Source organism: Salmo salar, chromosome ssa02 (assembly GCF_905237065.1).
Source record: "Salmo salar chromosome ssa02, Ssal_v3.1, whole genome shotgun sequence".
Taxonomy (NCBI): Eukaryota; Metazoa; Chordata; class Actinopteri; order Salmoniformes; family Salmonidae; genus Salmo; species Salmo salar.
Genome location: NC_059443.1, coordinates 50044976 through 50061606, shown reverse-complemented (window position 1 = coordinate 50061606; position 16631 = coordinate 50044976). Strand labels below are relative to the sequence as shown.

Here is a 16631-nt window from a genome sequence, read left to right as displayed (position 1 = left end):
GTGGCTGGGTCTGAAGAATGCCTGTTTCTGGTTGGTGTTAAGTCTTTCCCTGTTAGAATTCTCCATAACAGGGTCTGATAACCTGGGAAGACCCAACTACACTGAAAGCAGAGCCAGGTAAAACCAGGGTTCCTAGTCTGGTGTATGTGTTTCTTTGGAGGTTTTCCTCTTGTCACCTCTTGGTGTGTCTTATCAATTAAAGTCTGAAATTCATGGATGTGTACGAAAGCGTCAGATCTTTAACTATTCAAAAATAGTTATTTCCTCTAAGAACCAGACCAAACTCAGAGAGCAATACTGCAAAGGTTGCAGTGATGTCATTATGAATTCTTTGACGATCAGGTTGTATACTAATAAGATGTTTTGTCTTTGTCTTTATAACAACCAGATTTGTATTTGTATTCATGTGGTTGAATATGAAGTCTTAACCATAATGTCTTGATGTCGTCATGAAAAACATACCTGGTTGTAACAGATGCTGTATACTGATTCTATGACGTCTTCTTAGCCAGGGGCCAACCTATAGGGGATCGTTTTCCACATGCACCCAGTTTATGGTGGCTGAGAGTATAATAACTCTGTTTTGCCCAAGGAAAAGAGGAGTCTTTGAACTTTGCACACTAAAAGTGGAAGATTAGGCAATCAGAAATGTTATTATCCATAGACAAACAGTTGAAGGCAAGGGGTCGTATTCGAATTCTACGCAAAGCAAAGCCAGAAATAACATCGCCAAATGTCTGTCTGGTACTTTAGGAAAGTGTTTGCATGCAAGCAACTCAACAATCATAGGGAGGGAATGGATCCCTTGTGTGTTCACCTTTGAGGTTGGGAGATTTGTATATGGGGGAATCCCAAGATGGCACTGTCGTAAGAGATGGTTAATGATATTAATTCACAACCTGTTCATGGGTTGTCTTTCACCACTACTTCAACTTCAGCTTACCATGTATCCTGGCTGTCAGGAAGGCCATGGCTGTACATAAAGGCCACGTGGCCTTGTCCATAAAAGAGACCCATAAATTCCTAGAAAGCAGTGATGTCAAAGAAAGCATGTTTGACATTTTTTTGGACCACGCTGAGCCGGGTGCATCCCAGTAGTTCTCCAGTAGGTAACTTCACCCAGTAGTTTTCCACATGTTATGCTGACTGGATATCCTTTTCTATTTGGTTTTGTCTCATTTAGCATGACTGTTCATGTTCTTATGATAGTACTCATTTGGGTCTGGTCAACTCAATGGCTTTGCTAAGCTATTCTTTAGCACTCTATGTGTCTTTCCTTTGATTTACTCAATTAGAATAACTTGTTTAGCTCTTTCCACTCACAGCACCTGTCATCTCGTATGTGGGTTGAAAATTGAATATTTTGTCATTGATAAGTGCCTTAATCGGATCGCAGTGACTGTACAGTAACATGCAATACATGGCGTCAAAGCTCAGGTTCTCCACTTCACAGCGCTGTACGAGTTTTGATTGACAGCCGTTATAAACTTGAGCACCACGCAGACAAAAAGATGCCCCCATCCCTCCAACTAATTGGGCTACTTTTGCACATTTGTTGTTGTCTGAGTGAGGGAAATGCTGTAAATTGAGAGGAGTCGATGTGTTCTGAAAGGTGAGATGTTTAGTATTATAAAAAATACCTCTTTGATGTCATACAAGCAAACCACACACCCATGAATCCAAATGTACTTCACGTTTCCATATTTGAAAACTCATTTAATTTACATTTTCAATGTTTATGATTGCTATTATTGATCCAACGTTTCAAGGATGACATGCGTTATACACTGGATTGCCCTGAACAGAATGAGCTTATGTTTGTCGTATTGTGAATTTTCTTTGCCGCAGAACACGCACTTGAATGCACTCATGACTCCATTCTATGCGCACCAAAATTACAAATCGGTTTCCCTGAAGTGCCTTTTGAAAGGCTAACACTGTAAGATCTTATTTTATAACTTAAGAATATGTTTTCAAATGATGCCCACCTCACCCAGATTGCGATTGATAAAGGAACATTTTTGGATTGTGTGAACAGCAACAGTAATTGTGTGATGGTGCTGTGTTCCAAACAAAAAACTATTAAGTGTGCTTGCTTCAGTTCCTCAATGGCAAAGCTAGAAGAGCTTAAAAAAAAGCACCTTATAGTTCAAGGCTCTTTCCTTGAGTCATAAAATTGCATTGAAATTATTTAGAAACTGTGCACAGTTTGGAGAGGTGTGTTTGCACTTGGAGATGCCAGTTAGACCTCTCACTCAAACCCTTGTAATTGTTTTTTCTTATCTTGCACCAATCCAACATTTCAGTGAATATTTTTTATTATGTTACTGAATGTATCCAGAGTATTTTAAAATGTTGTTATTGACAAATGCTATAAAAAGAACGGGATCGGTGTCCCTATACCGGGACGGTTGAGCTAACGTGTGCTAATGTGATTAGCATGACAGTTATAAGTAACAGCAAACTTTCCAGGACATAGACATGTCTTATGTGGGCAGAAAGCTTAAATTCTTGTTTAATCTAACTGCACTGTCCAATTTACAGTAGCTATTACAGTGAAAAAATACCATGCTATTTTATTTTACCTTTATTTAACTAGGCAAGTCAGTTAAGAACAAATTCTTATTTTCAATGACAGCCTAGGAATAGTGGGTTAACTGCCTTGTTCAGGGGCAGAACAACATAATTATTTTACCTTGTCAGCTCGGGGATTCGATCTTGCAATCTCTCGGTTACTAGTCCAACGCTGAGAAGAGTGCACAACAACAAAAAACATTCACATCTGAAGGTAAATAATGTAGTTCAATTCAATAATCTTGCTCTGTGTCACGATCGTCGTAGGAAGGAGACCAAAGTGCAGCGTGGGTATCGTTCCACATTTTTTATTTTAATGTGAAACATTGCAAAACAAACAATAAACTACAAACAAAACACAAACCGTGACGAAAGAGGTGCAACATGCACTAACTCAAAATAATCTCCCACAAACACAGGTGGGAAAAACAACTACTTAAATATGATCCCCAATTAGAGACAATGATGACCAGCTGCCTCTAATTGGGGATCATACAAAAAACCCAACATAGAACAAAGAAATTAGAACCAAACATAGAACTAAAAAAACTAGATAAACCCCCCCAGTCACGCCCTGACCTACCTACCATAGAAAATAAGAGCTCTCTATGGTCAGGACGTGACACTCTGATTTGTCATCCTGAGGGTCCCAGAGATAAAATGTAGCATCGGCAATTAGCGGCAATTAGCAAGACACCCCCAATAAAGGAGTGGTTCTGCAGGTGGGGACCACAGACCACTTCTCAGTTCCTATGCTTCCTGGCTGATGTTTTGGTCACTTTTGAATGCTGGCGGTGCTTTCACTCTAGTGGTAGCATGAGACGGAGTCTACAACCCACACAAGTGGCTCAGGGAGTGCAGCTCATCCAGGATGGCACATCAATGCGAGCTGTGGCAAGAAGGTTTGCTGTGTCTGTCAGCGTAGTGTCCAGAGCATGGAGGCGCTACCAGGAGACAGGCCAGTACATCAGGAGACGTGGAGGAGGCCGTAGGAGAGCAACAACCCAGCAGCAGGACCGCTACCTCCGCCTTTGTGCAAGTGTCTGCTCAAACGGTCAGAAACAGACTCCATGAGGGTGGTATGAGGGCCCGACGTCCACAGGTGGGGGTTGTGCTTACAGCCCAACACCGTGCAGGACGTTTGGCATTTGCCAGAGAACACCAAGATTGGCAAATTCGCCACTGGCGCCCTGTGCTCTTCACAGATGAAGCAGGTTCACACTGAGCACATGTGACAGACGTGACAGTGTGGAGACGCCGTGGAGAACGTTCTGCTGCCTGCAACATCCTCCAGCATGACCGGTTTGGCGGTGGGTCAGTCATGGTGTGTGGTGGCATTTCTTTGGGGGGCCGCACAGCCCTCCATGTGCTCGCCAGAGGTAGCCTGACTGCCATTAGGTACCGAGATGCGATCCTCAGACCCCTTGTGAGACCATATGCTGGTGCGGTTGGCCCTGGGTTCCTCCTAATGCAAGACAATGCTAGACCTCATGTGGCTGGAGTGTGTCAGCAGTGCCTGCAAGAGGAAGTCATTGATGCTATGGACTGGCCCGCCCGTTCCCCAGACCTGAATCCAATTGAGCACATCTGGGACATCATGTCTCGCTCCATCCACCAACGCCACGTTGCACCACAGACTGTCCAGGAGTTGGTGGATGCTTTAGTCCAGGTCTGGGAGGAGATCCCTCAGGAGACCATCCGCCACCTCATCAGGAGCATGCCCAGGCATTGTAGGGAGGTCATACAGGCACGTGGAGGCCACACACACTACTGAGCCTCATTTTGACTTGTTTTAAGGACATTACATCAAAGTTGGATCAGCCTGTAGTGTGGTTTTCCACTTTAATTTTGAGTGTGACTCCAAATCCAGACCTCCATGGGTTGATAAATTGGATTTCCATTGATTATTTTTGTGTGATTTTGTTATCAGCACATTCAACTATGTAAAGAAAAAAGTATTTAATAAGATTATTTCATTCATTCAGATCTAGGATGTGTTATTTTAGTGTTCCCTTTATTTTTTTGTCACACCCACCCCACCCGGCCATCTAGATGTGTGACAGTTAGTGCATAAGCTAATGATCCATCATGTATGACATTCCTGGGAGTGTGTAAACTTAAATGTTGTATTACCATATAATTTTTGTATGTTCTCTATAGTTATGTACTTGAAAATGTATAAATTGACCAATTCGGCACATTTGGGCAGACTTGATACAAAATTGCAGCGCTTCACTGGATCAATCTGAAATTTGCACACACGCTGCTGCCATCTAGTAGCCAAAATCTAAATTTCGCCTCAACTGCAGTATTATATTATGGTCTTTCTCTTGCATTTCAAAGATGATGACATTTAAAAAATATAAAAAAACGCATGTTTTTTATTTGTATTATCCTTTACCAGATCTAATGTGTTATATTCTCCAACATTAATTTCACATTTCCACAAACTTCAAAGTGTTTCCTTTGAAGTGGTATCAATGATATGCATATATTTTCTTCAGGTCCTGAGCTACAGGCAGTTAGACTTGGGTATGTCATTTTAGGCGAAAATTGAAAAAAAGGGTATGATCCTTAAGAGTAAAATGTAAAATGCACATAAAATTAACAGTGTAATGTTTGGGTTCAGTCTTGTGTCCCCACTTTTGGTCTAATTATTTCTCCATAATCTCCAGTGTTCTCTTTCAGTTGCTACCATTGTCATGCATATGTTTTTTATAGTTCTTATCTTAAAAACATTTAAATTTGGCCCTATCCAAATAGGCCAATTTCCACGAGTGTTTTAAACCATTCATTTCTATTCAATTCTGGTCACAGTAAAGCCTACTCTGAGCTTGAGTCTTTCGCAAATCGGACATTAAAGTATAACTTTCTGGGGGGAGATCCTGGTTCGAGTCCAGGCTCTGCCACAGACCCATGGGGCGGCGCACAATTGGCCCAGTGTTGTCCAGGTTAGGGGAGGGTTTCGCCGGCAGGGATGTTCTTGTCCCATCGCGCACTAGTGACCGGGAACAATGCACGCTGACACGGTCACCAGGTTTACGGTGTTTCCTCTGACACATTGGTGTGGCTGGCTTCTGGGTTAAGTGGGCATTTTGTCAAAAAACAGTGCGGCTTGGCTGGGTTGTGTTTCGGAGGATGCACGGCTCTCGACCTTCGCCTTTCCCAATGAAGGTAACTGACGTTGACAAGGTCACTGGTGTTGACATTCAGTGGCAGCGTGACCGTTGACACTGCCTATTTTGTGGGAGGGATGCCTTTGAGGGGGAGTATGGAAGTGCTGAGGACTGGGGAGATGCTGGCTCGCAGCTGGTGTTTGGCCCTGAGTCAAACAGCGCATCGGCTGATTTGACTCAGTTGGAGGCTGGCTCATAGGGATAGGATTGACATGGGGCTAAGAAGCCAGAGGAACATTCTCTCTCCTCTATGCCCTCTCTCTCACACTCTTTTTTTCTCTCTCTCTGTTGTTCGCTTCTCTTCTCCCCTTTATGTCTTCTCTTCCCCCCTCTCTCTCTCCCTCTTACTGTCATTGCCATTCAGTCGCTCTGCTCTGTCATGACTCACCCACTGTCTGTCAATCTTTCTCTCTGTGTGTCTGTCAGTTAAACTGCTTGTACACTTGGCTTCTGTTAAAGTTACATCCAGAGCTTGCCTTTCAAAAAGCTGTGAGGAAGCCGACACATGTAATCCTGCTCAGAGCCAACACAGTAGAAATATCCCTTCCTTTTTCAAACCGACTGCTCAACAGAGTTGTTGGCCTCCAACTTTTACTTTGTTGTGCATCCTTGAAAAAGGGGACTTTATCTCTTCAAAAGCCAGTTGAAATGTGGAGACAGTCCAATCCCCAGTTTCCCATGCTTGTGGGAGTAACAATGGCTCGCTAGGGGGGTCTCTCTGTTGACATTTTCAGATTAGAGCCATTAAATAGGTTTAGTAACCCTGTGTACCGTTTTTGCCAGGTGGCAGAAGAAGCCCTCTGAATTTGCCAAAAGAGCATTAGTTTGCAGCCTCTCTGTTAGGCAGTCTAAGCCTGTAGGAGCAATAAAAAAAATAGAACACTCTTATCTTTCACTCTTTTGATCAGGAAACCTACTACAGTATTACATTGTAATAGGCCATCAATCCAAACAAGGAACTTCTTAATCTTTCTTTAAAAACTATTATTGAGGGCTCGGGTACGAGCAATGAAAGATTATCACACAGACATCATCTGCTGTGTGTCCTGTTTTTTTGTTTAAATCCAGGGGTGTCAAACATATGGCCCGCGAGAGGGTCCAATGTTCCCTGAAATCTTTTTTGGCACTGAGCAAATTTCAGGTCTGCTGAACACAAACTTGAACGTTGTGAAAATTCAGTGTAACTTCCAGCACGTGTTTACTGTGAACACTGAGGTTGTACCCATTTTAAGTTACAGTTTCAGACTGTGGCTATTTGATCGTAATGTAGGCCTACCAGAGTGGTCTACCATCAATAACAATGGATAAAATGCATCCATAACATTTTAACATGGAAATAGCTGTTCTATCATTCAGCCTACAGTAGCAGCCAATGTGGGGTGTTCAATGTAAGCCTAAATTCCTTGACTTTTGAAAAAAACATGCAAGGCTTGACATTAACCTGTTTATCCACTTGTTCTTCAGACAAGGAGGTGACTACAAATGTTGTTGTCTTGTTTGATGCAAGAAATCACTTTACAAAATAAAATGCATTATTATTTCCACACCATTATTACAGAGAATCAGACAAATTATCCTGCCCTCTGCCTATTGACTACTTAGCTTATTCAAGCCTGTTTCAAAATGCAACACTGCCCTTTTAAGACAAAAAAAAGCTCTTTACCGGACTCGCTTTTCAAAGATGTCTAGAAATGTACACGTTTTGTGCTCTTGTAGGAAGCAATCACTCCCCCATTGCTGACTACAAATTATCTACAACTTGGCTAATAACTCACTAAGTGGCAAAGGATATGAACAAATGTGCACACATGACTACATGCAGCTCTTGCTTTGATCTCAAAACAAACGCATCTACTCACGACCGCTCATGTTGTAAACACAGTCCAGTTCAAAGTGATTGGCACAGATCCATATATGGGAGTCAAGCATTTCAATGCAATAGAATCCTACTCCAATGCATTCTGCCTACAACAACATCTCTTGCGTAGTTAGTTTTGCATTCTAAGTCTTGCGTAGTTCATTTTGTTTCATTATGTTGAATTAAAAGTGGCTAATATTGTGTTGATTCGAACACAATACCCACAGTAAAGGGAAACGTTGATAGTGTTAACTAAGGGGGAAAACTCGATAAAGGTGAGTAAAGTTCAATCTCGTGCTTCTCTGTGCGGGTTCATATTTCTTCAGTGTGGAAGTCCCGGGGGATCTGCGCGCCCGTCCGCAGCTTAGAGGGAACATTGCCCACAGGTGTATTGAAAATTGAGGGGGGGACGAACTCAATATACTTTAAAATAACTAGAACCAAATCTAAACTGTGTGAAATGATAATGGACCTACAATATATTCATATAGTTTCTTGACTGTCCAGCTCACTAATAATCACTGTGCACAGTCAATGGACCTACACTCATACAGTTTCTTGAATGTCCAAGTCGCTAATAATCACTAGACAGTCAGGAAGCATAGAAAATTCCCAAAACGATGGCAAGGAAACATAACCAATTTTCAGTGCGGCCCGCCGTACCTCGTAGAAGACCGAATGCGGCACCCGGGGTAAAATGAGTTTGACACCCCTGGTTTAATCCATGACACCCAGGGCTGCCTGAGAGGGTGAATAGGAGGTGTCACAAGAGGAAGGGACTGACTCCCTGTTATGTCACCCAAGGGCCCAGCAGGACTCTTGCTATTTCCTTTCACCAGAGACTAATTCACCTATGTGGCACCAAGAGGCCGTTGATCAATAATTCATGTTAATCTTAGTCAATCACATGAACATCAGCTTAATGACTCTATAAAAAGGTCCCCTGTCACTTAGTAGTTGACTTTGAGTAATGGACAATTCCAGAGTGATGGATGTGACATTTCCACACAAAATCACAAATTAAATGTCTCACAGAATGGACAAACAAAACATTAGTTAAACTGTTGCATGCTCAGGTTGACTATCCCACATAATTGCCATAATTCTAATCAGTTTGGAGGTTCCAATTAGTTTGAACTAGTTTGTGGTTTGTCAATCCCTCTCTAGCCTCCACCTAATGAAGTTTTGAAAAAGTAATCAAAGTATTCGGACTCCTAAGTGGCGCAGAGGTCTAAGGCACTGCATCTCAGTGCTAGAGGCATCACTACAGACCCTGGTTTGATTTCAGGCTGTATCACAACAGGCCGTGATTGGGAGTTCCATAGGGCATGTGCACAATTGGCCCAGTGTCGTCCGGGTTAGGGTTTGGGCCGTCATTGTAAATAAGAATTTGTTCTTAACTGTCTTGCCTAGTTAAATAAATGTTACATATTACATTATTACTGACAATTCACCATACTGTATTCACACTGTGTAAGATTAGCTTCCAGTTGACTCGTAGCCTCTATCCCAAAAACCATGTAATGTTATGAACAATATAAGAGCAAAAACCTCATACCTCCAATATGCCTATGAGAATATACCCACAAATCACTGTGGAACCCACGTAATACCAGCCTGGTCTCATAGAGTAGACATAACATAGTAAATGTATACCCAAGATACTCAAATTAGTATGATATGTTACGTTTGGTATGGTTACATAAGACAGATGTTTACTTACTATGGTGGTTGGTCAGGGTGGATGGTAGTCCCGTGTAGCTCAGTTGGTAGAGCGTGACACTTGCAACGCCAGGATTGTGGGTTTGAGTCCCACGGTGGAACAGTACGAAAAAAAAGTATTAAAATGTATGCACTCACTACTGTAAGTCGCTCTGGATAAGACCGTCTACTAAAATGTAAAATGATGGGTTGGCTTATAACACGAATAACACAGCGACACGGATAATATAGAGCCGGCGGGATTTTCCATGCACCGGCAGAACAGAGAAGAAGCTACGTCTGGCAAGACGAGGGGTGGGGGTGTGTGTTTTTTTGTCAATAACAGCTGGTGAGCGATGTCTAATATTAAAGAAGTCTCAAGGTATAGCTCGCCTGAGGTACAGTATTGTACCTTATGATAAGCTGTAGACCACACTATCTACCAAGAGAATTCTCATCTGTATTATTCATAGATGTCTATCTACCACCACAGTCCGATGCTGGCACTAAGACCGCACTCAACCAACTCTACAAGGCCATAAGCAAACAAGAAATTTCTCTTCCAGAAGTGGCGCTCCTAGTGGCCGGGGACTTTAATGCATGCAAACTTAAATCAGATTTAACACATTTTTACCAGCATGTCACATGTGCAACCAGAGGGGAAAAAAACTTTAGACCACCTTTACTCCACACACAGAGATGCATACAAAGCTCTCCCTCGCCCTCCATTTGGCAAATCTGACCATAATTATATCCTCCTGATTCCTGCTTACAAGCAAAAACTAAAGCAGGAAGTACCAGTGACTCGCTCAATACGGAAGTGGTCAGATGACGCAGATGCTACGCTACAGGACTGTTTTGCTAGCACAGATATGTTCTGGGATTCATCCAATGGCATTGAGGAGCATACCACCTCAGTCATCGGCTTCTTCAATAAGTGCATCGATGACGTCGTCCCCACAGAGACCGTACGTACATATCCCAACCAGAAGCCATGGATTACAGACAACAACAGCATCGAGCTAAAGGCTAGAGCTGCCGCTTTCAAGGAGCAGGGCACTAATCCGGATGCTTATAAGAAATCCCGCTATGCCCTCAGACGAACCATGCTCGCTTCGAGGCAAGCAACACTGAAGCATGCACGAGAGCACCAGCTGTTCTGGATGGCTGTGTGATAACGCTCTCAGTAGCCGATGTGAGCAATACCTTTAAACAGGTCAACATTCACAAAGCCACGGGGCCAAATGGATTACCAGCATGCGCGGCCCAACTGGCAAGTGTCTTCACTTACATTTTCAACCTCTCCCTGACCGAGTCTGTAATACCTACAGCCTAATACCTGCAGCCCAACATAGTCCCTGTGCCCAAGGAAGCAAAGGTAACCTGCCTAAATGATTACCACCCCGTAGCACTCATGTTGGTAGCCATAAGGTGCTTTGAAAGGCTGGTCATGGCTCACATCAACAGCATCCTCCCAGATACGCAAGTTCCTTGGTGTCCACATCACCAACGAACTATCATGGTCCAAACACACCAAGACAGCCCTGAAGAGGGCACGACAAAACCTTTCCCCCTCCCAGGAGACTGAAAAGATTTGGCATGGGTCCCCAGATCCTCAAAAGGTTCTACAGCTGCACCATCGAGAGCATCCTGACTGGTTGCATCACCGCCTGCTATGGCAACTGCTCGGCATCTGACCGCAATTCACTACAGAGGGTAGTGCGTACGGCCCAGTACATTTCTGGGGCCAAGCTTCCTGCCATCCAGGACCTATATAATAGGCGGTGTCAGAGAAAAGCCCATAAAATTGTCAGAGACTCCAGTCACACAAGTCATAGACTGTTTTCTCTGCTACCGGAGCACCAAGTCTAGGACCAAAAGGCCCCGTAACAGCTTCTACCCCCAAGCCATAAGACTGCTGAACAATTCATAAAATGGCCACCAGACTATTTACATTGACACCACCCTCCATTTGTTTTGTACACTGCTGCTACTCGCTGTTTATTATCTATGCATAGTCACTTCACCCCTACCTACATGTACAAATGACCTCAACTGACCTGTACCCCCGCACCCTGACTCGGTGTAATGCTGGGACGTCGTGGGTGTGGAGTCAGGCGCAGGAAACAGAAGCGTTTAGTACAGTGCTCTTTATTACGCACCACCAAAAGAGTATTCGCCCAACACAACAGGGCGTATCAAGATACAAAGTCCCAAAAAACACAATCCACTACACAACACACAGTGTAAATGAATGAAACAAGCACGCACACAGAACAGGTGGGGAGACGGGCTTAAATAGCTCAGATAATGACCTAATTGAAACAGGTGCAACAAATAAAGGCATAACCAACAGAAAAGGAAAAAGGGATCGGTGGCAGCTAGTAGGCCGGTGACGACGACCGCCGAGCGCCACCCGAACAGGGAGAGGAGTCACCCTCGGCCGAGTCGTGACACTCAGTACCGGTACTCCCTGTATATAACCTCGTTATTGTTATGTTATTGTGTTACTTTTTATTATTTTTTACTTTAGTGTATTTGGTAAATACTGCACTGTTGGTTAAGGGCTTGTAAGTAAGCATTTCACGGTAAGATAAATTGCCAATGTCATCTCCTGTTAAGGCCCAAGGCAAGTAGAAAGGCTTTTCTTTCAAAGCTGCTTACATAGTTTTTGTCATTACTTGCATTACTTGCATCTTTTGTCCAAGTATATTAGTAGTGTGGTGTTTGGCGACATGTTCAGACATGTTTGGCTAGGTGTTAGAGCTACAAGCCTATCATCTCCCTCTCACCTTACCCCTGGTCTGGTCCCAGATCTGTTTGTGCTGTCTTGCCAACTCCTATGGTCATTGTCATGAGTTGGATATACAGCACAAACATATCTGGGATCAGGAAATAATTTCCCCATGGTTTAGTTTATAAACATTATGCAGGAGTGCATCTTCAACCCATGGGTGCTCTGCTTTTGTCTCAGAGAGTTGTTTTAGTCTCCATATTTGGGTAGCATCGCTGTTGAGAGGATCCTGGTCATTCTCAAACATGGGCCTGAGCCACAGTATAAGACAATAAAATTGACTGATAGACTCTCTAGGCCTTTTCACATTACTGAGCCAAGCCAAGCTCAACTTACATTTGACCTGTTGTTGAGAATAAAAATGCAATAATATATATTGGAGGGAAAAAATGTCCACCATGCCTGTCTGTACATACAGTAGGGCCTGTGGCCTATAAGAACACTAACAGTACAATACAGCACTGCATAGTCACACTCTTGAAAATATTTCAGTCTTGTTGTTGTGAATTGTTGTGTCCCTCATTTGTCTCAAATTACTTTCATTCAGAACTTAAATGTAGTATTTTGATGAGGCGATATATGGTGGTGTTTTCATTTTTCCAGTACATTTTTGTATAAAAGACATTGATTTCATTGTTTGTGATTTATTGTCTCCTTCTACCGGAATCGCTTGATGTCACTCTACAACCCATCTTCCCATTTGTTTTTGTGCTGTTGCCTTTGTGTCGTTTGACAATGCATGGCTTGTCGTTCTTCTTCCCTCATGTTTGCACTCTCCATACGCTTTTCTATCTGCAACCTTGTGTTCTTTCTTTCTTTCTCTCTCTTTCTCTCTCTGTTTCAGCAAAACTATACAGATCAATATAATCGATGACGAGGAGTATGAGAAAAACAAGAACTTCTTCCTTGAGATGGGAGAGCCTCAGCTGCTGGAGATGAGTGAGAGGAAAGGTGGGGCGTTCCCTTCCCAGGCTTTGGTCCCAACCCTGTACCCCTTAACCCCGCCCCCATTCCATTCACCATGTATGGCGCCCCCTACTGGATCCATCCTATTACTTTGTGTTCGCTCAGACCTACTGTATTGGGTATACATGGATAAAGGCCACATTTACATCCTCCATGGAGCATTTTCACAATCCTGGTCCAAGAGGAACACTGTAATAGATAGGTTTTCCTACCCACCGGATTCTCTTTTTTGGTATTTTTTCATTGTTACCTTTCATCCATATTTGTACAATGGTCGGGTGTATATTTCTTGATTATGAATCCCAAGATTGATTGGAGCCGAAACCAGCATACACAGTGGTCCTCCAGGACGAGCATTGAGCCTAAAACAATTTTAGTCAGACCTAGACTACAGAGCACTTGTTTATAGTCACTTTTTTATCTGTGACCTTTTATTGACCTCAGCACCTAGACAAAACAATATCAATGTTATGAGAGGTAAATACCAGGACATAACAATATCAAATGCACAGACCTAACAATAGTGATGATATGTTTAGAGGTGAAGATCAATGAAAAGCTTTCATCTTTAAACTCAAACTGAGATCATAGAGGCTTCCAAACAGAGTTCTAACTGTCCCTCCATGTATGCACCATGAGGTGGTATGAGTGTGCAACAGAGCTCGACTTCCCCCCTACCCCCGAACCCAGTCAAACTGTTCCATCTGTACGTCCATGGATGGCTCAGTGGATAGGTGGATATCGAAACCAGTCCAAATCCTTTTTGGTGTGTGTGTGTGTGTGTGTGTGTGCGTGTGTTTGTGAAACGTGCACAATCTGTCCTTCCTCCTTCCCCCACTTCCCGCCCTCGTCCTTCACCTTTCCCTTTTTGTTTTATACCTTGTCTTGTGTCCCCTTGCAGGAAGACCATAGCGGTTAGAATACTTGACCACGACGAATATGAAAGACAGGCCAGATTCTACATAGAGCTGCAGGAGCCCCATTGGAAAAGGCGATTGACAGGTGTGAGAGTAACTGAAAAGAGTAGAAGATGGGCTCAAGCTTCTGACCTCCTCCTCTTCTTCCTCACACTCCTTCTAACTGCCATCTTTCCTGTTCTTTTTCTTACCCTCTTCTGCTCCCTCTCGTATTTTCTCCGCTGTCGCAAGGCAACCTACCCTCTCCTCTGGTTTCTTGTATTTCTACTGCACCTGGTCAACACCAGGGGCAGTGAACAGGATTTGGAACAGGAACAGGATTTGAGCAGAGTCAGTGAAGTTTATTTCTGTCCTGTTAAGGAGTCCCCATCCTATGAGGCGTACAGAGCGATAATAGCTTTTTGGTTGATAAACAAAGGTGGAATGTTGACTGGTAATGGTTGTATGCTCAAGAAGGTGCTTTTCTAGCCCTTGAGCTCTTGTGGTCTTCAGCCAAGCAAATGGTCCAAGTTTACCCTTTTATAACCATACCCCTTGGTACTAACTGTGTTCTACTGTTTATGTTTGAGGTGCTGCTTGGTACACACACTCACAATACTCAAGAACATTATAAGTTTTTCAGTATGCATGTTGGACTTTGATTAACTCCTTACTGTAGGATTTTGGAAGAAATGCCATCAGATGTATTTTTTGAATTACATAATACAATATTAACATCTATATAAGGTACCAATAAATATACTGAATCACCACTCTCAATGTACGAAAATAACTCTAACATATTATCAATGTGCTAATGAGAAAATGGTGTGATGCGGTGGTTAATTTATCATGCAAACTTTGCCATCACAGAGAAGTAAGTGCTGTACATGTTTATTGTGGTGCCATTTCATTTCATATTTTTTATGTATACCTCCAAATTAAGCTATGCCAGGGCCCAAAACAGTATACTGCAGAATAATGTTAGTGCATCATTTTGACAATACCCTGTCTTGACTTATTTAGTGTGCGTTTAGGCATCATTTCTCATTGTTTAAACTTTCATCCAGTGGAAACATTTAGCGTGTAACAAATACCACTATGAAACCCACACTGATACCTTGTTTTTATTTCCGAATATGTTACATTTTTCAATTCTCACAGATATTGTGAATTTAAATTGTGCCCAATATACACAGTACCTCTGAGATTTGATTGGCCCAAGTGTTTCATTGGCATTTAATGTATAACATTTCGAGTCCTACAAGTCTGATTTCAAATTCAAAAACTTGCTAGACATGTCTAGTCTGTAGTGAACAACAACCTAACCACGAAATCTATATATTATAACTAACTTGCCTGATGGCTATAACTTTTTGCCACCAGCTTGTGTATATTCATTCCTCTGTTTCCCTTGTTACTTGTTTCAATTTCTCTTGTTTCTCATGTCTCGTTTCTCTCTGCTCAACTGTCTGTTGTCTCATCTGTTTCCATCCTGTCAGCTGTGTTGCTTCAAGAAATTGGTAAGCAGTCAACTTTTTCTCGTTAGTCTGCTCCGGTGTGCTGTCACACTCTTTGTTTCCCTCGCTTCTGAAGTTACCTATTATTTCAAATGCCATTCATTGTCTGTTACTATTGTAGTGAAGTGTCAAAAGTGCATACACTGGCAGTCCGTGTACATGGTAACCTTCTACAGACGGGTAAATGAATTTCCTAAATGATGTTCTCAGTTGCAAGAAAACGTGTAATTGTTCTTATTAAAGAAGTAGGCTTATACAGTATTTTTATTACTAGAGTTAAATTTTTATTTGCTGATCAAAATTTGTCATTAATGAATAATACTATTAAGATACTTCATATAAACTAATACCCACTCACAACCAAAAGGCATGTTTGATTTATTTTCTTTATTTTCTATGGTTTTAGGTGGATTCGTGAAGACAGGTATGGAATATTGCTATTGCAAACAAAAATTATATTATTTGGATTCAACTGATTGATTGATTGATGAATTAATTAATGGGTCATTTTTATTAATTTTAATAGACAAAAGGCTTTATGGTAAGAGACGATTCAGTGTTGTAATTAATTGCTTTAAAATCGTTGAAATTTAAAGCAAGTTAAATTCAAGTAACATATGTGTCACCTTGGTGAGAATCGTGCGTTCTACTACCCATTACTAATGGCACAAGCCTTTCAGGCTACTCTTTCATTGTTTAGACTATCTTTGTAACTATGTCTATTTAGACATAGACATTTATATTAAACCAATGTAATAGATTGATTATATTGAGAAAGCTTTGATAGACTTTAGTTGATTTGAGCATGGCATATTTTCAATGAATGACCTCACTGTGTGTGACCACACTGTGTGTTTCTGTACCAGTGGATGCTGCTGAGGGGGCTCTTAATAATGGCTGGAATGGAGTCCATGAAGTGGTATTAACCTTATGGAAACCACATCTTTGATGTGTTTGATACCATGCCATTGACAGGGCTGGGGAGTAACAGATTACATGTAATCCGTTACATGTAAGGGATTACAACAACAAAAAACTGGTAACTGTAATCCGGTACATTACCAGAAAAAAATACTGTAATCAGATTACAGATACTTTTGAAAAACTAGATGATTACTTCGAGGATTACTTTTGAATTCAGAAAGG

At 42.1% G+C, this 16631-nt stretch overlaps 1 protein-coding gene across 9 annotated transcripts in view; it reads left to right on the top strand.

Moving 5' to 3' along the window:
• LOC106585125 (sodium/calcium exchanger 1) overlaps positions 1-16631 on the top strand; it is a 53692-nt gene that overhangs the window by 22779 nt on the left and 14282 nt on the right. For 2 of the 9 annotated variants that reach the window (XM_014170985.2, XM_014171024.2), the window contains 4 exons: positions 12948-13054; positions 15468-15488; positions 15892-15909; positions 16012-16026. In XM_014170985.2, coding sequence (XP_014026460.1) covers positions 12948-13054; positions 15468-15488; positions 15892-15909; positions 16012-16026 — 161 coding nt within the window. Of the gene's footprint in view, positions 1-12947; positions 13055-13970; positions 14072-15467; positions 15489-15891; positions 15910-16011; positions 16027-16631 lie in introns of all 9 variants that reach the window. The other 7 variants (XM_045705383.1, XM_045705390.1, XM_014171002.2 and 4 more) reach the window with 7 other exon arrangements.